Genomic DNA, 24,792 nt, shown 5'->3' with positions numbered 1-24,792 from the left:
CTTATTAAAAATTATATATATTTCTCTTTCTCCCTTAAAAGTTGTTTTTAAAGAACTTGATATATATTAAAAAAATTAACATTTTTGTTTCTATTCCTTCCAGAACAAGACCAAAAGTACAATATAATGGGTATGTTGGCCATGAAAACACAAATGGACAGGCTTCTTTTGAAAATCCAATGTATGATACTAACTTAAAGCCTACCGAGGCAAAGGCTGTGAGGTTTGACACAACACTGAACACTGTGTGTACAGTTGTATAGCCATCAGTTTGACTGCTGAGTAACTGATATTAGCCATACCTCTACCTGGTGAGCAGTAACCACTCCAGTGCCATGTCCCAACCACATCGCTCTGTCTTACTGCTTGCTCTGCAGTGGTACTCTGACAACTTTTGATAGGACAAACCAAGGCAATGGAGTCTCTTACTTTTGGCTGGGACAATCCCCTCAGACAAACAGTCAAAGCAATTCCTTCAGGTGTCTAACACAGGAAGGACCGAAACCTTGGATGGGTTTGAATCTTTCTGCTTTGAATCCAAATAGCGGATCTGTTTGGGGAGATGCGAGTTAGGCATCCGGATGACATAACCTACCCAAATATCAGATTATTTTTTTGACTACATATTCTTCCAAGAAGAGGTGAAAATGGACAAGGAGAACAAACTTATTCCACTACCGATACTAACAGACTCTAGATGAACCTAATATTTGCAGCTGCCTACTTCACACAAAAAGAAAAGACCATCATCCTCAAGCAGGGCAGCATTGGAATTATTTTCATTCATTATATGGAAAGCTTACTGCACAATTCTTTGCACTAGTGCATTATGAATGAATGAGCAGGATACTGGCATTAATTAGAGTACAGGGTTTTGCCACACTGTCCATTGTACGTAACAGCAAAATTTGCTTTAATAAGAATTAATTTTCCATTGCTGAACATCACATAATCTTACCAATGCGGATAGATATTAGAGCATTGCAATATTATTTCCTTCAGATATGCATTCTTAAAGAGTTGGTTTCCGTTGAGATTATAATTGTATATGGAAACAAAATTGAGAGTTTTTATGATTCCTCTGGGAAAAAAAATCAATTGAATATTGTTGTTTGAATAAGTTGTTAAAAGCCAAAAAAGCTGAATTTTTAATACAATATTATATTTCCAAACAACTAGTATTTTCTGTCTCTCCACAGGCTGAAGTGAAGAAATAACAAAATTCTATTCTGTTGTCCAAGTAGCTTCTATAAATACTGCCTTTTATAAATTATATCCAGAGGAAAAAGAAAATACTTATTTATTTTCCCAAGAAGAGTGTGTGAAAAGTTGTTGCCTCAAACTGTCTGTTTCAGTTGCTTATTTCAGGCATTGCAGAGGGGGAAGATGAGATTTCCTTAGCAAAGATAGTGCTGAGAATCCCCTGGTCTCTAGTTTGTGCTCCTTGTGGATATTGGGATACACTGTACCTTCAACTATTCATCCAGTTTGTGCATAGAAAATGTCCTCCACCCTCATGGAAGAAGATAGCTCATGAGGGGATAAAAGTCAGTACTTGTCAATTCTTGATGTGAAGATGAAACACAACCAGTGACCCAATTGCCTGCTCTTTCCAGACAAACGACGCACGGATAGGGTATGAAGCAGAAAACTGATTCAGTTAAATAAACCTAGTCTCTGGGTGAAAGTGTGCATGTTGCACATTACTGAAGAGGAAATTGGGGATACTTTTCTTTCTGGGCAAGGTTACCTTCATCCAAAAAAGAGTGCCTTCACTTCTGACCTCTACTCTCATAGCTTTACTGACAACCACTTCATACTGTGAAAAAGAATCGCAGTAAGCATTTGTGATTTCTTTAGTAGCAACCTACTAAAAGGGAACACTGCCTCATTCATCATAACACCACAGAAATAACAAAAAAAATAGAAATTGTGATTCATCACAACAAATAGAAAATCAGTTTTACCCCCCCAAGGTGTGGACAAAGCCCACGTGATAGTAAACTAGGAGAGGAGTGAAGCAGGGCAGTCACTGTCTAACAGAAGCTTAGACATCACTGCTGATGATGTTTACTTAAATGGGTTTACATAACCCAATAATAGACTGAAATGACATTTTTAAAATACTTCTTTCTCTCCACAATGAGACAAACTTCTATCAACATTTTAATCATAATAAACATTGGATATTAATATACTGAGCAGTCTCTACAAGACTACAATCATCATTTGCCCTTATTTCATCTCATTGAAAAATCCAATCTGATTGCCAATCCCAACTTTAGTAAGTGAGATGTGTTATCGGAACAAGTTAGTCAAAGATTTTGTTGCAGTGAGATGTCAATTGGAATAGGAAGTGATTACTTTTATAAATAAAATATTTTGTTTCAAAGTTTAGCTAAAACAAACCTATTTTACGAACAGAACATTATGTATTTGTCTTGTTTATTGAGGTCATTTTAATAGCGTTGATGTGGAGACAATGTTTCCTACAGTGGGGGAGACTAGGAGCAGAGGACACGGCCTCAACAGAGGGGTATCCATTTTGAACAGAGATGAGGAGGAATTTCTTTAGCCGTAATGAATTCCTTCCACAGATGGCTGGATGCATTTAAGCAGAGATTGACAGGTTCTTGGCTAATCAGGGTGTCTAAGGTTATGGGGAGAAAGCAGGAAAATGAGGTTGAGAGGGATAGTAAAACCGCCATAATAGAATGGTAGGGCAAACACGATGGGCTAAATGGCATAATTCTGCTCATGTGTCTTATGGTCTAATAAATCACATGGGCTTTGGTATCTTTTTTAATTAGATGCATTGTCTGTTTTCTGATCAGCAATTAATAACTAGACTGGTAGAGATATAAAGGACATAATGATTTGAAAAATATTTATAACTTGGATCATAAAGGTTCCCTAGATTTAGTTGTGAAAGTGTTGTTGCATCAATGTTGACCATGTTCACTAGGTCACCAGCATAACTGATACAGCTTGCTGAAGGTCAGATTTTAATCAAATGCACAAACCTGGAAAATTTAAACAATTCTGTTTATCATGCATCAACTAAGGAAGGTTTCTTGATGAAAAGGAGATAGTAAAAGAAGAGGTAACTGGAAGTTAATGATAATCTCTATTGGGTAACATGGATGGGAGGCCATGAAGATCTATGATCTTGGGTGCAGTTCGATGGAACTAGGCAGCATGGAATAGGTGGGGCAAAGGGACTGTTTCTCTGCTGTAGTATTCTATGACTTCTATGTATGTGGTTTCCAATTTGAAAACGCCTTTAGAAATTCGGTCTGAACTTTAGATGATTAAACATCTGACAAAGTGTTGAAAAGCAAAAAATAACTACAGGTGCTGGAAATCTGAAATTAAAAATAGACAATACTGTAAATACTTACCAAGTCAAGCAAAGACCAATTCTTCTTTAATCTCTTTATTGCCAGCGAAATGATCTGTCATGCACGAAGTGAAGTGATTCACTTTGGAAGATTGAACTTGAAAGCAGAAGGCAGAATACAGGGTTAATTGCAGGATTCTTAACAATGTGGAGCAACAGAGACACCTTAGGCTCATGTTCATAGATTCCTCAAAATTATTGGGTGGCTAAGAAGGTGTATCCTTCACGAGTAAGGGGACTGCGTTCAAGAGCCACGAGATAATACTGCAGCTCAATAAAATCTGGGTTAGACCACACTCGGAGTATTGTGTACCATTCTGGTCACCACATTATAGGAAGGATGTGGAAGCTTTAGAGAGGATGCAGAGGAGATCTATCAGGATGCTGCCAGGAATAGAGGGCAAGTCTAATGAGAATAGGTTAAGTGAGCTAGGGCTTTTTTCTTTGGAGAGAAGGGTGAAAGGTGACTTGATAAAAATGTGCAAGATGTTAAGAGGCCTAGACAGAGCGGACAGCCAGCACCTTTTTCCTTGGGTGGAAATGGCTCAAACAAATGGGTTATAACTTTAAGGTATTGAGAGGGAAGTTTAGGATAGGAATGTGGAAGACGATGCCAGTGGTAGTAGTAGAGGCAGATATAGCAGGGCCATTTCAAGAGACTCTTAGATAGGCACATGGATGAAAGAAAAATTGAGAACTATGTTGGAGGGAACTGATAGGTTGGTCTTGGAGTAGGTTAATGAATTGGCAAAATACCATGAGCTCAAGGGTTTGCACACACCATGGGCCAAAGAGCCTGTAATGTACTATTCTATATTCACTAATACCCTACAAGCCTTATTACAAACAAATCTGCTCTATTTTATTGGCATGTACATCAACAATGTAATCTTAGGCACATTTATAATTTTATTTTCTTGTTAAGCTCTTAAAACTAAATGCAAGCATCTATTTGAATCATATGACAAGGCATGCTGATAAACTGAGCCCTTGATATTCTCCATTATATCCTTATTCTAGTCAACAGTCTAAACTACTATATTTTTGGGTGTGGAGACAAACTGTAACCAGGTTTCATACTTGAAGTGTTGGTTTATTACAGGAGAAATATACCAGTTTCCCACTGAACAGGACAAAACAGGAATCACAAAGCAAACTTCGCCATTCACAGAACAATATCTGATTAAAGTCTGCATATTATGTGCTGCACAATGCCATAAGCTGAAATTCATTGAAGGTGAAATTCATGGGCTCAAGGATGATAGAAAAATGAAGGGTAATGTAAGAGGGAAGGGTTAGATTCATCTCAGAGTAGATTAAAAGATCGACACAACATTGTGGGCTGAAGAGCTTGTACTGTGCTATGTTCTACATTTAGAAATTTGTAGCTTGTTCAAAAGCTAGCCTCACAGTATCATTGCACAAAAGTGTAGCAGTTAGTGCGATGCTATTGCAGCTTGGAGCATTGAAGTTCAGAATTCAATTCTGGCAACCTCTTTAAGCAAGTTAGTACACTCCCTCTAGGTGATCTGCTTTCCTCCTATAATCCAGAGAAGTAGCAGTTAGCAGGTCATTGTGAATTGTCCCATGATTAGGCTATGCTTAAATTGATGGGTTGCTGGGCAGTGCGGCTTAAAAGGCTGGAAGAGTCTATTCTGATTGTATCTCCAAAGTAATTAAATAAATAAGCAAACAATCAAGCAGGCAACAATAGGTTGCAACTGAACTTATAAATAAATTTCCCTTTAAAATCCTAATGCAACATACTATTATTAACTGCACCGCCATTCAATATGATCATGGCTGATCGTCCAACTCAGAACCCTATACCTGCTTTCTCTCCATACCCCCTGATCCCTTTAGCCACAAGGGTCATATCTAACTTACTCTTAAATATAGCCAATGAACCAGCCTCAACTGTTTCCTGTGGCAGAGAATTCCACAGATTCACCACTCTCTGTGTGAAGAAGTTTTTCCTCATTTCGGTCCTAAAAGGCTTCCCCTTTATCCTTAAACTGTGACCCCTCGTTCTGGACTTCCCCAACATCAGAAACAATCTTCCTGCATCTAGCCTGTCTAATCCCTTCAGAATTTTATACGTTTCAATAAGATCCCCCCCTCAATCTTCTAAATTCCAGTGAGTATAAGCCTAGTCGATCCAGTCTTTCTTCATATGAAAGTCCTGCCATCCCAGGAATCAATCTGGTGAACCTTCTTTGTACTCCCTCTATGGAAAGAATGTCTTTCCTCAGATTAGGGGACCAAAACTGCACACAATACTCTAGGTGCCGTCTCACCAAGACCTTGTACAACTGTAGTAGAACCTCCCTGCTCCTGTACTCAAATCCTTTTGCTATGAATGCCAACATACCATTTGCCTTTTCCACCACCTGCTGTACCTGCATGCCCACCTTCAATGACTGGTATACAATGACACCCAGGTCTTGTTGCACCTCCCCTTTTCCTAATCGGCCACCGTTCAGATAATAATCTGTTTTCCTGTTCTTGCAACCAAAGTGGATAACCTCACATTTATCCACATTAAATTGCATCTGCCATGAATTTGCCCACTCGCCTAATCTATCCAAGTCACCCTGCATCCTCTTAGCATACTCCTCACAGCTAACACTGCCGCCCAGCTTCGTGTCATTACCCTGTTTATAGATTGATGTGATAACTGGTTTTTGAAATGCAAATTGGATTACTTTGGACTTTTATTGGTGAATAATATGTTTTGAATTATGCTAGGTAACATGGCTAGGGGAGGCAAACCTCATAATATCACTGAAAGTACAGTTTAGGCAATTATGGTGAGAGAAAACATCTGGTCAGAGCCGAATCATGTGGAAAACACATTTGGTAGACCAAAGCCAGAATTGGATGTAGAACTATTGAGGTTCTTTCTTGATTATACTGATAGTATCAGGCAGAATGCCAGTCATATTAGCCAGTGGCATCAATGGCCAAATTCTCAGAATCAGAATCTGATTTATTATCTCTGAAGTATGTCATGAAGTTTGTTCTGTGGCAGCAGGACAGTGCAATACATAAAACGTACTATCAATTACAATAAGAAATATAATAAATAAATAAGTATTGTAAAAAGAGAGTAAAATATTGCGGTAGTTTTCATGGGTTGGTTCATTGTCTGTTCAGAAATTTGATGGTGGAAGGGAATATGATTTCTTTTACTAGGATTTCTTTCATTATGTTTCCCTTTCACATTGCATTAGGATTCCCCTGCACTCTCCAATGATTAAAACACAAGATCCAACACTCCGCTGCAAGGAGAGCAGAATCATTAGAAGGGAGTTTGATTTTAAAGTTATCATTTGGATGGTAGGATCATAATGGGAAGTCATGCAATATAAGATTCAGGCATACATCCACATTGAAATGGCACCCTCTTTCTAGGTAGTAAGACAGACTCAGCAGTACAGCAACAACTCTAAATCTTACACTGTAAAACAGAACCCTTTCAAATCCTCATTCCTACCTCTGTACAGCAGTGCTCAATTCTTGATTAAGGACATGAGCTCCCAATTCATTCTTTGGAAAATACTAAGAGTACAGCTCCCTTGAGAGGGTTGAAGAGAGGTCTGAGAGAAATGGAGAAAATGGGCAATTTGAATTCAAGCTGAAAATACCCCAGAGAAGACTTTCTGAGACAAGACCATTTACTTCTGTGTTTTACGCTGCTCCTTATCTTAAAAGGTGTTGCCTTTGTTCAGGCTGGTTGCAATAATGTTTTCTGTGTAAAATATTTTGTAAAAACATAAAAAATGCTGTAAAAATGCCTACCTATCACTTCAATGCCATTGCAACAGCGGCATTATCATTATACCATTCCACTACTGCTGTTAACTTGAAGTAGGTGCAAGAGATCCTTTTGTACAGAGATATATTTTTAATGAGGAATTTGTAAAATTATTAAATATGCCAGACCTTTTACAATATTGTAGGTAAAAAGGTGTTAAAATAAATGTGTTTTTACTATGTAAAAGAAGTAATTTTCCCTATAATGTAAAAAAAAGAAATCTTGTTTAAAGAGTAGTATCTATAGCTGGTTTTAAACTTTTGATTTTATTGCACATGAAAAGTTACCATTGCAGTGGCCTGTTACAATGAAGAGTATTCCCTTTCTACCATTAAAACCTGTGATACAAGACTGTACTCACACCTGTGCAATGCTGCCCACCTTTGAAGCTAATTTAAAATTCTAATTAAATACTTCACCACAATAATTTTTTGTCTTATGTGTGGAATATGTAATTTTGGGAATGCATTGAAGCAGTTTATTTGGTTGTACTGCAAACAAGACACATGGGTTTAGGATGGAGTCATAGAGAATTGTTACAGACTTTTCCAGTCCTTGCTAACCACAGTGACTACTCAAGCTAGCACCTATATCCTGCATTTGGCCTATAAACCAATCTACTGACAAACTTCTACTCATTCAGAGCTCTCCTGTTAGACATAACCAAAACCAGGATGAGGGAACATATCATTCCCTTCCTACCTAATCTGTATTTGCTTCCTTTAACTTTCAGAATTTATTTTAAAGTTCTCTTGTTTTTAAACACTCTTAATGATCTGGAACTGGGTTACATTACAGAATTGTTTTCGTTTTATAATCCTGCTCAAGCTCTCAGGTTTTCTTCTGCTGGTCCCTTAAATTTAAAGTATCTGACTCAAAAGATAATTAAACAACACGTAAAGTGTGGAATTCAGTACCTAAAACTATAATAGATGCAGACTCCATTGACACTTAAATGGCACCTCGAAAACCTATTTATTTAAACTTGGTTTTAACTAACATCTAATCGTCTTTTATTTCCATGTTTTTTTTAAATTTTATTTCATGTTTGCACTTTTATGCCATTGTAACTTTGAGCTACATCATCTGTATAAAAAGTGGTTTATAAATAAATAGTTATTATTATTATATACTCCTAAGTCCCACCAGTCCATGTACCTAACCAACTGCTTGCTGATACTATTGTACCTATCTCTTTTAAGAGACTTTTGAATAGGTACATGGAGCTTAGAAAAATAGAGGGCTATGGGTAAGCCTAGTAATTACTAAGGTAGGGACACATTCGGTACAACTTTGTGGGCTGAAGGGCCTGTATTGTGCTGCAGGTTTTCTATATTTCTATCTCAACCAGCTTGTTCCACACTCAACACTTTACATAAAAAGTGTCCCTTGGGTCTCTTCTAAATCTTTCCCTCTCACCCTAAACCCGTGCCTTCTAGTTTTGGATTCCCCTACCCTGGAGAAAAGACTGTTACCATTCACCTTCTATATGCTTTTCATATCTTTAAATGCTCCTATATCATCGCCTTTCTTTCTCCGACACACCATGGAATACGGACCTAGCCTGGCCAACTGCTCCCAATTCTAGACCAGAGAACATCCTTGGAAATCTTTTCTGCAGTCATTCCAGTTTTACCACACCTTTCCTAATGACTGTGTGACCAAAACTGAGTGTAGTCTCACCAACGACAGTGGAATTGATTGCTACAGACAGCTGTGAAGGTCAAATCATTGGATATATTTAAAATGGAGGTTGATTAGTAAGGGCATCAAAGATTACCAGAAAAGGTCAGGAGAGTATGGATGATGAGGGAAATAATAAATCAGCCATAACGGAATGTCACATCAGAATCATTGGGCCAAATGGCCTAACTCGGCTCCTATGTTTTATGGTCAATAGGCTTATATAACTGCCACATAACATACCAATTCCTGTACTCAATGAATCTGCATCAATCTGATTTAGAGACCAAGCTGCAAAGATCTGATCAGAAACTATGGCCTGGGGTTCCACTGTAGCATTTTGGTTAGCACAATGCTATCATAGCTCAGAGTTCAATTTCAACATCACCAGTTTGTACATCCTCCCTATAGAATGAGTGGGATTTATGCCCTTTGGTTTCCTCCCGCATTCCAAACACATACCTTGTGGGTTAATTAACCTACTAAACAGTAAGTAAGTTGTCCCTTTTTTAGGCTGGGGTTAAATTCGGGTTTGCTGGGTGGTGCGACTCAAAGGGCTGTAAAGGCCAATACTGTGCTGCATCTCTAAATAAATAATTAAAAACAAGCCAAATGGATAATTCTCTTTCCTAGCTTCAAAATATCATCAGTTCTCCACTTGAAGTTTCAATTGACTTTTAAAATCCCAATTGTGAATGGCCATTGATTTTGCAAGTTTGGAATTCAAACATACAGTTTACCAAATGGTCAAGATCCATAACTGATAAGCCAATTTTGTATTGAAACATCATGTGTGGTGACAGGGACCTTGCTGTTCTCCTCATGCACAAGTAAAATAAATTCTGTTTGAGTCATAAGAGTGTGTGTGTTCTGGGCCCAGTTATTTTAGCTATTTTATTGTCAGCAATGGCATCAGATCCAAATGTTGACAATTTCACAACATAATGATGATGAATGCTAACAGATTCATCACCACCAGCACAAAATCTGGGCCAAAATGTTTATAGAGTATGATATGTTTGATAAGCTACACCAAAGTCAAAAACAGAATTGTCAAATTAAAGTAATTTTCCTCTCAAATACTGCATGAAGATTAATTTTATTTGGTAAGTTAAATTGACATCCATGTTGGTTTTTGAAATCCTGTTTTAGAATGAGAAAGTTGAGAAAAGTAACAAAAGCAAAAAGATTTTGAATTACTTTTAAGTTTAATGACAATCCCCTGAATGTGTCTTAATTGGACCATAGAAGAGGAGGTATACTCCAGTAAATGTTTGATTATTACACAATGGCTGTTTGTGCATCTTTGTCATGCTTTTTTCACTGAATCTATTGCGTTTCTTGTATCTACTGTGAATGCCCCACAGGAAAGTTAATCTCAGGGTAGTACATGGTGACATAAATGTTCTTTGATAATAAATTTACTTTGAACATTATGACACTTTACCAACCTTACTTTGTGCAAACACTGCCAAAGAGTTTTTCTGAAATCCCCTTGACTGGCTTATATCCAATCTTTCTTGTTTGAAGGTCAGTTGAAACTAAACTGAAGCAGCTGGGAAAATATGTACATCCAATTCTGAAGTTGATCGAGATAAAGATTTTGAGCCAGCATATTTGCCAAATGTATAACACACGCAAAATGCTGGAGAAACTCAGCAAGTTGGGCAGCATATATGGAAAGGAATCAATAGTTGACATTTCAGGCTGAGGTCCTTTATTGGGACTCAATGCTTGTTGTTGTGTGTCTCAAAATTATTTCAGGAAAAACTAGAATAGTACAGGCCTATCAGCCCATGACATTTACAGCCACTGGTACAATGAGATCACCATGCTGATATCATGGGTGAGAATGAAAACAAACCAACTGTGTGGTGGATAGAATAAAGATGAAATGCAGGTGTGACCAGTGCTACACTGGCCCCTACACCTTCTCCCTCTACCGTTCAGGGCCTCACACAGTCCTTCCAAATGAGGCGATACTCATGTGTGAGTGTGTCAGGATCTTCTACTGTAGCCAGTGCTCCTGGTGCAGACTTCTCTACATTGGTGAGACACGACATAGATTGGGGGACTAGTTCATTAAGCTCCTTCGCTTTGCCTGCCACAAAAAGCAGGATTTCCTGGTAGCCGCCCATTTCAATTCAATTCAGATTCATTTATTTACCAAATGTACATCAAAACAGAGTAAGATTCAACTCCCCATTCCCACACTGACATCTCTGTCCAATGCTTCCTCTACTGACATAATAAGATCACACTCAAGTTGGAGGAGCAACAGCTCATTCTGTCCATATAGTCTCCTACATGGTGGCATGAACATTGATTTCACCAATTTGTTGTAATTTCTCCCCACCATGTCATCTCTATTTTCCCATTTCCCATTCAATAGGGCACCCTAACACTTCACCATTGTTTTGGGGAGTTTTAACCAGGCCAGTCTGAAAAAAGCCACCAAACAATTACGATCAACAGATCACCTGCAATACCAGAGGAAACAACACACTGGACCATTGCTACACCACCATCAAGAATGCCTACCGTGCTATTCCAGGCCCTCACATCGGGAAGTCTGATCACCTGGCTGTACTTCTACTCCGAGTGTAGGCAGAGACTGAGGACTGCAGCACCAGTAGTGAGGACCAAGGTCTGGACAAGGCAAGCACAGGAGCACTTACAGGAATGCTTTGAATCAGTGGGCTGGACCATATTCAGGGATTTATCTTCGAACCTCAATGAGTATGCTGCAGTTGTTACTGACTTCATTAAAACCTGTGTGGATGAGTGTGTGCCTACAAAGACTTGCTGTACATTCAAACCAAAATCCATGGATGAACCAGGAAGTACGTCATCTGCTGAAGGCTAGATCTGTGGCATTCAAGTCTGACAACCCAGATCTGTACCAGAAAACTAGGTATGAGTTGCAGGGGGCTATTTCAAGGATGAAGAGACAATTTCGAATGAGGTTGGAGGTGACATCAGATGTGCAACAACTTTGGCAGGGTTTGCAAGACATTACTTCTTACAAAGCAAAACCCAATAGCATGAATTGCACCAATGCTTCACAACCAGATGAACTCAACGCCTCTATGCCCACTTTGAAAGGGAGAATATAACTGAAGCTGTGAAGATCCCTGCTGCACCCAGTGACCCTGAGATTTCTGTCCTGGAGGCTGATGTTAGGCTATCTTTAAACAGGATGAATCCTCACAAGGTGCAATGCCCCAACAGAATACCTGGTAAGGCTCAGAAAACTTGTGCCAACCAACTGGCAGGAGTATTCAAGGACATTTTCAGCCTCTCATTGCTGATGATTCAATCATTGTTGGTAGAATCTGAGATGGAGATGAGAGGGCATACACAACTAGCGGAGTGGTGTTGCAACGACAACCTTGCACTCAACGTCAGTAAGACAAAAGAGATGATTGTGGATTTCAGGAAGGGCAAGATGAAGGAACACATACCAATCCCCATAGAGGGATCAGAAGTGAAGAGTTTCAAGTTCCTGGGTCTCAAGATCTCTGAGGACCTAACTTGGTCGCAACATATCGATGCAGCTATAAAGGCAGCAAGACAGTGACTATACTTCATTACGAGTTTGAAGAAGTTTGGTATGTAAACAAAAATACTCAATAATTTCTAGAGGTGTACTGAGGAGAACATTCTGACAAGCTGCATCACTGTTTGGTATGGAGGGGCTACTGCACAGGACCAAATGAAGCTGCAGAGGGTCATAAATTTAGTCAGCTCCATCTTGGGTACTTGCCTACAAATTACCCAGCACATCTTCAAAAAGAGGCATCTCAGAAAGGCAGCGTCCAGCATTAAGTACCCCCAGCACCCAGGGCTTGCTTGTATCTCATTGTTACCATCAAGTAGGAGGTACAGAAGCCTGAAAAAACTAACTCAATGATTCAGGAACAGCTTCTTCCCTTCTCCCATCCAATTTGTAAATGTACATTGAACCCATGAACAATACTTCACTTTTTAAATAAATATTATTTCTGTGTTTGTACAGTTTAATCAATTCAATACATGCACACTGTCATTATTTTTTTTTAATATTATGTATTGCATTGAACTGCTGTTGCTAAGTTAACAAATTTCACAACACATGTCGGTGATAATAAACCTAATTCTGATTCCTCTCTTACTACTTTCCTTCTGACTTTCCCATCACTTCCCTCTGGTTCCACTCTTCCTTCTCTTTCTTCGCTGTCCTTTTCTATCAGATTCCTTCTTCTTCAGCCCTTTTCCTCTTCCTCATATCTCCTCCCAGCTTCTTACTTCATGCCCCACTTCCCCCTCACTTGGTTTCACCTTACACCTGCCAGCTTGTACTGCTTTTCCTTGCCCCACATTCTTATTCTGGCTTCGTCCTCATTCTTCCCAGTCCTGATGAAAGGTCTCAGCTTGAAATGTCAAATACTTAGTCGATAGATGCTGCCTGACCCAAATTCGTCCAGCATTTTGTGTGTGTTGCTCAAGATTTCCAGCATCTAGAGAATCTTGTGTTTACAACTGTGGATGCCATCTGAATTAGAGGGTATGAGTTATCAGGAGAGGTTGGACAAACCTGGGTTGTTTTCTCTGGAGTGGCATTGGCTGAAAGGCAGATAGTTGCTTACTAGATCATGAGAGGCACAGATAGAGTCAACAGCTTGAATCAGATTTGAAATGTTTCATAGTAGAAGGTATGCATTAAAGCTGAGAGAGGGTAAATCCAAGGAGATGTGCAGGGCAAGTTTTGGCACATGGATGATAGAAATATGGAGGGCTGTGCAGATGGAAGGGTAACAAAGGACCTGTACTGTTTAATGTTCTATATTCCTGAGAGTGGTGGGTGCCTGGAATGTGCTACCAGGAATGGTGGTGGAGGAAAATATGATAGAGGCTGTTTGTCTTAGATAGGCGCATAAATGTGTAGAGAATTAAGGGATAGGACCTTATGTAGGCAGAAGGGAATAGGTAAGTTCAAAAGTCCAAAGTAAATTTATTACCAAAGTGTTTATACGTCACTATAAACTACCTTGAGATTAATTTTCTTGCAGGCATTTAGAACAAAGAAATGCAATAGAATCAATGAAAAACTACACACAAAGATTGACAGTCAACCATTAAGCATAAAGACAAACTGCACAGAAAAAAAAATAAATACATACATACAGATGAGAATGAGTCCTTGAAATTCAGTGTACAGGTTGTGTAATTAGGTCATTGTTGAGCTGAATGAAGTTAAGAACCACGATAGTTGAACGGTAATCACTGTTCCTGAACCTGGTGGTATGGAACCTGTACCCCTGCCTCATAACAACAGTAAGAAAAAAGCATGGTCTGGTTGTTCAGGGTCCTTGATGATAGGCAAGGATGATAGAGGCTGGTTCTCTTAGGTAGACACATGTATGTGCAGAATGTGGAGCAATATAGACCTTATGTAGACAGAAGCAACTTGGTTAGTTTCACCTTTAATTACTAGTTTAATTAGTTCAGCACAGAATGGTCAAAGGGCCTGATCCTGTTCTATGCTCAGTCATTCAGAGAGGGCAAAGAAATGGTACAATTGCAAAGGGATCTAGAGGATAAATATTTTGTAGATGATGGTAGCCATATTTTAATTTGAAGCTGTAACTATTTCTGTGACCCCTGATTATTGTATTTATTTCTACTCGCAAAAAAAAAATTATATGTTTATAAAAGGCTCCTAGAAAGAACGTGAAAGTTGTTAACAAAGCAAATGAGATTGCTGCTTGCATTAATGGGACCACTCTGAGTGCACAAAAGCAAGATAGGCTAAACTAATCTCTTTCATGATACTTAGACCTCTCCCAGAAAAGTGTATTCAATCTTCACTACCATAGTTGGACAGGACATCAAGCCTTGGAGAGGTTGCAGGAGGCACTAATGAAAGAGCTACTGTGGGTAACTGTGTTTTTTGTTAAGTACATGAAAACCAGGGCCATTCTTTTGGTGCACGGAAGGTCGAACAGATTTCATATTCATCAGGACCCTAAACCAACATGGATAACTGCACTCATCTGAACTCTGTACTGATTCCACAACCTGTGGACTCATTTTTGAAGGATTTTACAACTCATGTTCTTAGTATTATTTACTTTTTTTAAATTTGCATTTTGTCTTTTTTGCACATTGGTTGTTTGTCTTTGTTTCTATGTAACTTTTCATTGACTCTAATGTATTTTTCTGATCCACTGAATTTGTGCAAGAAAGTGAATCTCAGAATAGTATATTGTACCTTATATGTACTTTGATAATAAATTTACTTTGAACTTTTAGCAGAGCTTTGACAGAAGAGTGAATCAGGAGAAGTGGTTCTCATTGGGAGAGAAGCCATTAATCAAACCTGGGTGATGATCATCTGAGATGCTGTGCATTAAGAAGTTTGGTGGAAAGCAGATTTATAAGTAACTTTATAAAAGAATACTAGACTTGCATTCAGAGAGGTAAAAGAATGACAAGACAGAAAAGGGAGCTGAAGAAAGAAACTGATTTGCAGCTTCTTCAAAGAGCCAGCCCAGGTTCAATGATTTATCATTCTTCAATTCCATATTCATGATTTTGAACAATATAAATTAACATTTGGATGGTCATTAAGGAGTCTGCTCCACTCTCATTATCTGATTTGCTAGAGCTCATCTCATTAGAACTCCGAGCACTGGTTTTTCAACATGTTCTCTGCTTCTCCATTACTTGCTCACCCATAACTACCTAACATCATTTTCTAGTGTTCCAATATCTACTCTTGCCTCTCTTTAACTCTTTATATTTCAGAAAAACTTAAGGTATCCTCTTTGATATCATTGGCTAGCTTATTTTCACCTTTACTCTCCTTATGGCATTCTTAATTTAAAAATGAACAACTGTTGGCTTTCAAAAGCATCCTAGTCCTTTAATACCCCACTGAGTTTTTGCTCTATTATATCCTCTCTTTTTTGCTTTAATCTTGTTTTTGACTTTCCTTCTCAACTGTGGCTGTGCTATCCTGCCCTTAAAATACCACTTCTTAGGGACAAAACTGTCCTGCACTTCTGAATCACTCCTGAAATTCCAGCCATTACTGTTCGGCCATCATCCCTGCTGGTTTCCCCTTCCAATTAACTTTGGCCAGCTCCTCTCCCAAGCCTCTGTATTTCCTTTTACTCCACTGTAATACTGAAACATCTAATTTTATCTTCTCTCTCAAATTTCAGGCAAATTCTCTCATATGATCACTATTTCCTTAAGGTTGCTTTACCTTAAGCTCAAATCAGGCTCATTACACAACACCCAATGCAGAATAGCCTTTCCCCTTGTGGGTTCAACCACAAGCTGCTCTGAAAAGCTACCTTGTAGGTACTATACAAATTCTCTCTCTCGGGATCCTCATTTTCCCAATCTACCAGCATATTGAAATCCACTATGACTATCATAACATTGCCCTTTTGATGTACATTTTCTATCTCCCTTTCTAATTTGTAGGCTACATCCTGGCTACTGTTTACATCTCTCATCGGGGTCTTTTTACCCTTGCAGTTTCTTAACTCCACCCACAAGGATTCTATATCTTCCAATCCTATAATCACATTTCTAAAAATTTGATTTTTTTTTTACCAATGGAGCCACCCACCATCTCCTCCTACCTGCCTGTCCTTTTGATATAATGTGTATCTTTGGATGTTAAGCTCCCAACTCTGATCTTCTTTCAGCCAAGACTCAGTGATACCCACAACATCATATCTACCAGACTCAAAATGCACAACAAAATCATCTACCTTATTCTGCATACATTCTAATATAACACTTTTGGTCCTGTATTTGTCACCCTTTTAGTTATTGTTCTCATGTTACACTGCAACTCATTCCACTGACTGTAATTTTTTCCCTGTCTCTGCTTGTTCTTCCTAATAGTCTCACTGTACACTGCATCTAGTTGTACAGCAACTGCCCCACCTCAGCCTTATCACTTTGGTTCCCATCCCCCTGCCAATTTAGTTTAAACCCTCCCCAACAGATCTAGAAAACCTGACAGCAAGGACATTGGAGCCCCTTGGGTTCAAGTGTAAACTGTTCCTTTTGTATAGGTCATGCCTTCACCAGAGAAGATTGCAATGATCCAGCAATCTGAAGTCCAGCTTCCTGCACCAGTTTCTCAAGAACGCATTCATCTGCGAAATCTCTGTATTCCTCACCTCACTAACACCTCACCTTAAAGATTGCTACCTTTAAGGTCCTGCTTTTCAGCTTTCTACCAAACTCCATAAATTCTGTCTTCAGGACCACCTTCAGGCTTCTGGCTGCTCACCCTCCTCCTTTAGAATGCCGGGGACCCGATCCAAGACATTCCTGATTCAAGCAACTGGGAGGGAACATATCATCCAGATGTCTCTTTCATGCCCAGAGAATCTCATGTCTACTCTTCCAACTATGGAATCCCCATCACTACACCAGTCCTCATCTCTCCACTTCTCTTCTGAGCCACAGCAACAGTCCAAGTGCCAGTGCCACTACACTGCAGCTTAATAAAGCACCTGCTATTGTAGCAGAGCCAGATTATTTTTCAAAAGACATAGAGCCCATCTCTACATTACAGAGTCATCTTTTGTTCAGACACTCCTGTGCCTAGTGTCACTTTATGGACATACAATTAATTTATGCATAGAAGCCATCTTATGAATTTATATTCATTGTTTTTTATTATTGTATTCCTTTTCTTATTGTCTGTTTTGTGCTGCTTTGGATCTGGAGTAACACTTATTTTGTTCCCCTTTACATTTGTGTATCAAAAATTATGTAAACAATCTTGAATCCTCAAGACTGTCCTAAATGGCAACAATTTCTGTCAAAAGACTGTTGACTTTCTTATCTAAGACAGAATGTGCTAGCAGTGGAGAGGGTCCAAAGGAATTATCCTGAGAATGAAAGGGTTAGCATATGAGAAGTGTTTGATAACTCAGGGCCTATACTCATTGGAGTTTAGGGATCTTGTTCAAATCTATCAAATATTGAAAGCCCTAGATAGAGTGGATGTGGAGAGGATTTTTCCTGTTAGTGAGGGGAGTGTAGGACCAGAGAGCACAGTTGTAGAATAAAAGGACATCCACTTAGAACAGAGATGAGAGGAATTTCTTTAGCCAAAGAGTGTTGTGGCTGTGGAAGTCATTTCTAACAAAGGCTGTGGATGTCAAGTCAGGCATATTTAAAGCAGAGATTAATAGGTTCTTGATCAGGCAGGGCATCAAAGATTATGGGGAGAAGGTAGGAGAACGAGGTTGTGAGGGATAATAAATCAGCCATGATGGAATAGCAGAGCAGACTTGATGAGCTAAATAGCATATTCTGCTCCTATTTCTTATGGTCTATTGAATGGTGATAAGAGATTCTGCAGATGCAGGAAATCCAGAGCAACAAGCAACATGATGAGGGAGCTCAGAAGGTCAAGTGGCATCTATGGAGAGGAGTAAAGAGTTAACACTTTGGGCCGAGTCCTGATGAAGAGTAACAGCCTAAAACATCAATTGTTTATCCCTCACCATACATCCTGACTGACGTGCTGAGTTCCTCCAGCATTTTAAAAATGCAACCGTAAGGAAATCTGCAGATGCTGGAAATTCAAGCAACGTGCACAAAATGCTGGTGGAACACAGCAGGCCAGGCAGCATCTATAGGGAGAAGTACAGTCTCTTTGTTATTGTTTTACCTTGTACTACCTCAATGCACTGTGTGATGAATAGACCTGTATGGACTGTATGCAAGGAAAGCTTTTCACTCTATCTACCAATTCCAATTCTATCCATTTTCTTGGAAGTGAAGGTTTATAAACATTAGGAAGAAATTAGCACAATACTTCAAAAGTACCCTGACTAGTTGCATCATGGCCTGCAATGGATACACCAATGCCCAAGAACAGAAATACCTACAAAAAAGTAGTACAGCCCAGACCATCATAGGAATAGCCCTCCTCACCATTGTGCACATTGACAAGGAACACTATCGCAAAACAAGCAGCAGCAAGGACCCACTATCAGGCCAAGCTGTCTTTTTGCCTCCACCACCGGGAAGCACAGGCACCAACAATCAGGCTCCTGAACCAGCATGGATAACTTCATCACCTCAACACTGAACTGATTCTACAACCTACGGACTCACTTCCAAGGACTCTACAACTCATGTTTTCAATATAGTATAATTATTTATTATCTTGTTTTGTTTTGTATTTGCACAGTTTTCTTCTTCTGCACATCGAGTGCTAGACAATCTCTATGTGTAGTCTTTCATTAATTCTACTGTGAATGCCTGCAAGAAAATGAATCTCAGGGTAGTATATGCGGACACAAGGCCAGATGACACAGGAGCAAAATTATGCTTTTGGCCCTTCAAATCTGCTCCACCATTCTATCATGACTGAGTTATTATCCCTCTCAACCCAATTCTACTGTTTCTCCCCAGAATATTCAAGAACTATTCAACTTCTGCTTCAAATAAATGTATTGAGAAAAATTTCCTTTGATCTTTGAAGTCTGAATTCATCCAATAACAAAATGTAGTAGCATCTCACCTCTGATTCAGGTGGTGTTCAAAGACTCAATGATGAGGCTTAAGGACAGCTCCTACCTCATTATAATAAGACTATTAAATAGTTCCCTAGGACAATAAGATGGACTCTTGACCTCACAATATACCTCATTATGATTTTTCACCTTATTATCTACCTGCACTGCACTTCCGCTATAAATGTAACACATTATTCTGCACTCTGATATTGATTTATTTTGTACAAACTCAATGCACTGTTGTAATGATTCATTTTGCATGAATAGCATGCAAGTTTTTATTGTTCATATGAGACAATAATAATAATAATAATCCTTCCTTGTTTCCAAACAGCCATTCCCCCACCCTTTAAAATAAATCAGCAATGACTCTCATTATCTTCAAAAATCATGGCTTTGTCTCCTGGTTGATAGGACAATGATACCTAATGTAAACAATGACAAATTTACTATTTTAAAGGTGGGTCTCATCACAGCTGCAAGAACTATATTGCAAAACTGGAAAAAACCCAGTTGTCCCACTGTGAGGGAATGGACTGAGGAAATGGTTAAGATTTCATCATCTGAACACATGTTGGGAAGAATTAACAGTGAGCGAAAAGTGCAAGACGCATGGGTTCAATTTTGGTTGTATGTTAATTTAAACTTAAATTAAAAGTTTTTTTCTGTTTCTTAGTTTTATATGTTTTCCTGTCATGGGATGGCTGTGGAAATATGCTGTACTGTATCTGCTCTATGATATGCTGTGCTGCTTTGTAAAATAAGAATAAATAATAATAAAAATTTGAATTACAAAAAATCTTGAACCCTTCAATATAATTCTGCAGAAGGATCAAAGACTGGTCCTTTAGTTGAGTTTCTAAGTAGAAAAAGACCAGTTTTGATGGCATCAGAAATGAACTGACAAGTCTGGAATGGGACACAAGATGCTTTCAGGCAAAGGAATGCTTAACACAAAAGAATGGACAATTAGGCTGTGAAGAGGACATAAGGAGGCTACAACTGGTAATTGGTTTATCATTGACACATGTACAGAGATAACAGTGAAAAGATTGTTTGCATGTCATCAAGACAGATCATTCTATAAATACAAGAGTTTCTGCAGATACTAGAAATCCAGAGCAACATTCACAAAATACTAGGACACAGTAGGTCAACCAGCATTTATGGAAATAAAAAAAGTCAATTTCTCAGGCTAAAACCCTTCTTCAGGATCATTGTCCAAGTACATTGAGACAGAAGGAAAAATCATTGGAATGCAGTACACATCTTCCTCAAGTTACAAGATAAAGTGCAGTGCCGGAAGGTACAGTGCAAAGGCCCTGATGAGGAAGATTGAAAGAGAAAAAGTTCATCTTTCTTGCACAAGAGCTCCATTCAACAGTTTTGTAACTGCAGGATAGAAGCTGTCCTTGAGTCTGGTGGTGTGTGCTTTCAAGCTTTTATATATTCTGCCGAATGAAAGGGCAGAGAAGGGTGAATGACTGGGGTGGGGAGTGATGATCGATTAGGTTGGCTGCTTTCCTGAGGCAGTGGGAAACAAAGACAGATAGAGTGGAGACTTCTGTTGGACTAGGCTACATTCACAGCTCTACAATTTGTTTCAGTCTTGGGCAGAGCAGTACCATACCTAGCTGTGGAGCATCTGGATGAGAAAGGATTACAGATCAATTGAAAATGGAGTGGTGAAAAGAAAATAACCATAAGATATAGGACAGAGGTAGGCTATTTGACCCATCGAATATGCTCCATCATTCCATCCTGGCTGATCCAATTTTCCTCTCAGCCCCGATATCCTGCCTTCTATTCATATCCCTTCATGCCCTGACCAATCAAGAATCTATCAACATCGGTCTTAGCTATACAAAAAAGACTAAGCCTCTACAGCTGCCTGTGGCAAGGAATTCCACAGATTCACCACTCCCTGGCTAAGGAAATTCCTCCTCGTCTCTATTCTAAAAGGACACATCTCTATTCTGAGGCTGTGTCCTTTGGTCTTAGACGCTCCCTCCATAGGAAACATCCTCTCCATATTCACTCTATCAAGAGTTTTCACCATTGGATAGGTTTCAATGAGGACACCCCTCATTCTTCTAAATTCCAGTGAATACAGGGCGAGGGCCATCAGAAGCTCTTCATATGTCAAGCCACTCAATGCTGGAATCTTTTTCATCAACCTCTGTTGAAACCTCTCCAGTTTCAGCACGTCCTTTCTAAGATAAGTGGCCCAAAACTGCTCTCAATACTCCAAGTGAGGCCTCACCTTATAAAGTCTCAACATTGCATCCTAGCTTTTATTTTCTCTTGAAATGAGTGCAAACATTGCATTTGCCTCCCTCACCACAAACTCAACCTGCAAGTTAACCTTTAGAGAATCCTGAACAAGGACTCCCAAGTCCATTTGCACCTCAGCTTTTCATATTTTCTCCCATTTAGAAAATTGTCACAAAGAAGAGAAAATCTGCAGATGCTGGAAATCTGAGTAACTGGCTGGTGGGGGAGGGGGATTGTTGCTTTGCTGCTGGTTACTCGTGGGAGGGAGGAGCTGGGGGTGGGTTTTTGGGTGCTAACATTTAACTGTCATTAATTCTATAGGGCACTCCTCTGTTTTTGTGGATGGTTACAAAGAAAAAGTCTTTCAGGATGTATATTATATTCATTTCTCTGACATTAAATGTACCTTTGAAACTGTGGTGAACTACATATACCTGTCTGGACACGTCCCTCTGCTGACTGCTCCCACAGACCCCTGTATAAAGGCGATTGGAGGCACTACTCCTCCCTCAGTCTCCAGGATGTTGTGTGGTGGTCTCTTGCAGCTAATAAAAGCCTATCGTTCACCTCCCGTCTCCAAGAGTTATTGATGGTGCATCAGAAACCTTTGAACATAGTCAACCCTTTCATTCCTTCTACCAAAGTGCATGGATAGACAATGGAGAATTGGTTGATGTGTGCTTGGATTTTCAGAATGCCTTTGACAAGGTGCCACACATGAGACCGCTTAACAAGATATGAGCCCATGGTATTACAGCAGAGATTCTAGCATACACTTCCCAACAACTGTATTCCATCTGCCACTTTTTTGCCCATTCCCATTGGTCTAAGTCTTTCCATAGTCTCTCTACTTCCTCAAAACTACCTTCCCCTCTACCCATCTTCATATCATCTGCAAATTTTACAACAAAACCGTCAATTCCATCATCCAAATCATTGATATATAATGAAAAAGAATTGGTCCCAACACAAACCCCTGTGGAACCCCACTAGTCCCTGGCAACCAACCAAAAAAGGCTCCCTCTATTCCCACTCTTTGCCTTCTGCCAATCAGCCATTGCTTTATCCATGCTAGAATCTCCGCTGTAATACCCCATGGGCTTGTACCTTATTAAACAGTCTTATGTGTGGCACCTTGTCAAAGGCATTCTTAAAATCCAAGCACACATCAACCAATTCTCCATTGTCAATCCTGATAGTTATTTCTTCAAATAATTCCAATTATTTTGGCAGGCAAGATCTTTCCCTGGTTTACATGGTCAGTAAACCATGCTGACTATGGCCTAGTTTATCATGTGCCTTCAAGTACGAAGACCTCATCCCTAATAATTGATGCCAACATCTTCCCAAACACTGTCAGACTAACTAGACATAGTTTCCTTTCTTCTTCCTCTGTCCCTTCTTGAAGAATGGAGTTCTTGAAGAGTTTGCAATTTTCCAATATTATCTGAAAGGTTACCCACAGAACAATGCAACCCCCTTAGAATTCCTGCCTATCCTTTCAATACAACATGCATCCTTGATCATTATGCTTTCAGCTATAATTTTTCAGCCATGATTCAGTGATGCCTACAACATCATACCTGCCAATCTGCAACTGTGCTGCAAGCAAGTTCATCTACCTTATTCTATATACTGCGCACATTCAAATACATCACCTTCTGTCCTGTATTCATCCTTTCGATTTTGTCTGCCTTTTACGTTACAACTGATCTTGTTGACTGTAGCTTTGCCTTATTGACAGCCTCGCTTCACCACATATTGCCTCTGTTTGTAAGCCAGCTACCTCAACTTCCACAATTTCCAAAAGAATAATCCAGACCTCAGCCATGAATGCCATAGATCACAACACAGCTTGCCTTCTGCCGACGAACTCTGGGTGGCAGCACTGACACCAGTTTGGATGTTGCACCACACCACTTCCAGTGGAGTGCGCCGGCTCCGACTGATATCTTTATGCGCTTGCTAGCTTTTGTGTGTTTTGTGCTGCGTGACTATTGGTACTGTGTTTTGCACCTTCACCCCAGAGTAACACTGTCTCTTTGACTGTATTCATGGGAATTCATGTATGGTTGAATGACAATTAAACATAAAAAGAATTGAATTGATTTTCAGCAAAGCCAAAGAGCAGTTTACTGACTTCAGGAGGAAGAAGCAGGAGGTCCTTGAGCCAGTCCTCATTAGGGGAACAGAGGTGGGGATTGCTTAAATTCCTTAGCATTAACAGATCAAAGGATCAGTCATGGGATCAGTAGATTAGTGTTAGCATAAAGAAAGCACAAAACACTTCTACTTTCTTAGAAGTTTGCATAGATTTAGCATATCTCCTGAATCTTTGAAGGATACAGTTAGCATCTTAACTGTATGCATCACAGCCTGGTATGGAAATAGAAATTCCCAGGAATATTGAAGGCTACAGTACGTGGTGGATAGAGTCCAGCCAATCGCCAGCAAACTCACCTTACCCCCCCACCATCATTGAGAACATTTACAATGGAGTGCTGTCCTAAAAAAGCAGCACCCATAATCAAGGATCCAACCATCCTATGCATGTCCTTTTCTCACTCCTACCATCAGGCAGGAGGTACAAAACCCTTAGGTGCCACACCACCAGGTTCAAGAACAGGTATACCCTTCAACCATCAGGTTCCTGATTGGAAAGGATAATTTCATTTATCACAACTCCAACCCAATTCCATAATCTACAGACTCACTTCCATAGACTCTCTACAACTCATATTCTCAGTATTGTTTTTATTTGCACAGTTTGTCTTCTTTTATATATTGGCTGTTTTTCAGTCTTTGTCTGTTTATAGTATTTATCTTTTTCCTGTAAATGTCTGGAAGAAAATGAATTTTGAGGTCACATATGGAAATATATATGCACTTTGATAATATATTTATTCGGAACAAACAACTGTAGTAACAATTCCTTTCAGCTCTTCTCATAATGAAGACTAACATGGCACTTGCCTTCCTCTACAATGGGTAGATAAAACTGCCCAACATATCATTGGCACCAGCATACCCACCATCAAGGACGTGTATACCGAAACATGCCTGAAAAGGGC

General features: G+C 39.4%; 1 protein-coding gene across 1 annotated transcript in view; it reads left to right on the top strand.

Moving 5' to 3' along the window:
* Positions 1–8,347, top strand: part of LOC140733433 (CUB and sushi domain-containing protein 1-like) — a 2,013,313-nt gene extending 2,004,966 nt beyond the window's left edge. The window contains exon 71 of the mRNA XM_073056756.1: positions 104–8,347. Coding sequence (XP_072912857.1) covers positions 104–263 — 160 coding nt within the window. The 3' untranslated portion in view covers positions 264–8,347. The remainder of the gene's footprint in view (positions 1–103) is intronic.
* The last annotated feature ends 16,445 nt before the right edge of the window (positions 8,348–24,792 follow it).

This window comes from Hemitrygon akajei, chromosome 9 (genome assembly GCF_048418815.1).
Source record: "Hemitrygon akajei chromosome 9, sHemAka1.3, whole genome shotgun sequence".
Classification (NCBI taxonomy): Eukaryota; Metazoa; Chordata; class Chondrichthyes; order Myliobatiformes; family Dasyatidae; genus Hemitrygon; species Hemitrygon akajei.
The sequence above is the reverse complement of the archived record's forward strand: the minus strand, read 5'-3'. Positions and strand labels throughout refer to the sequence as shown.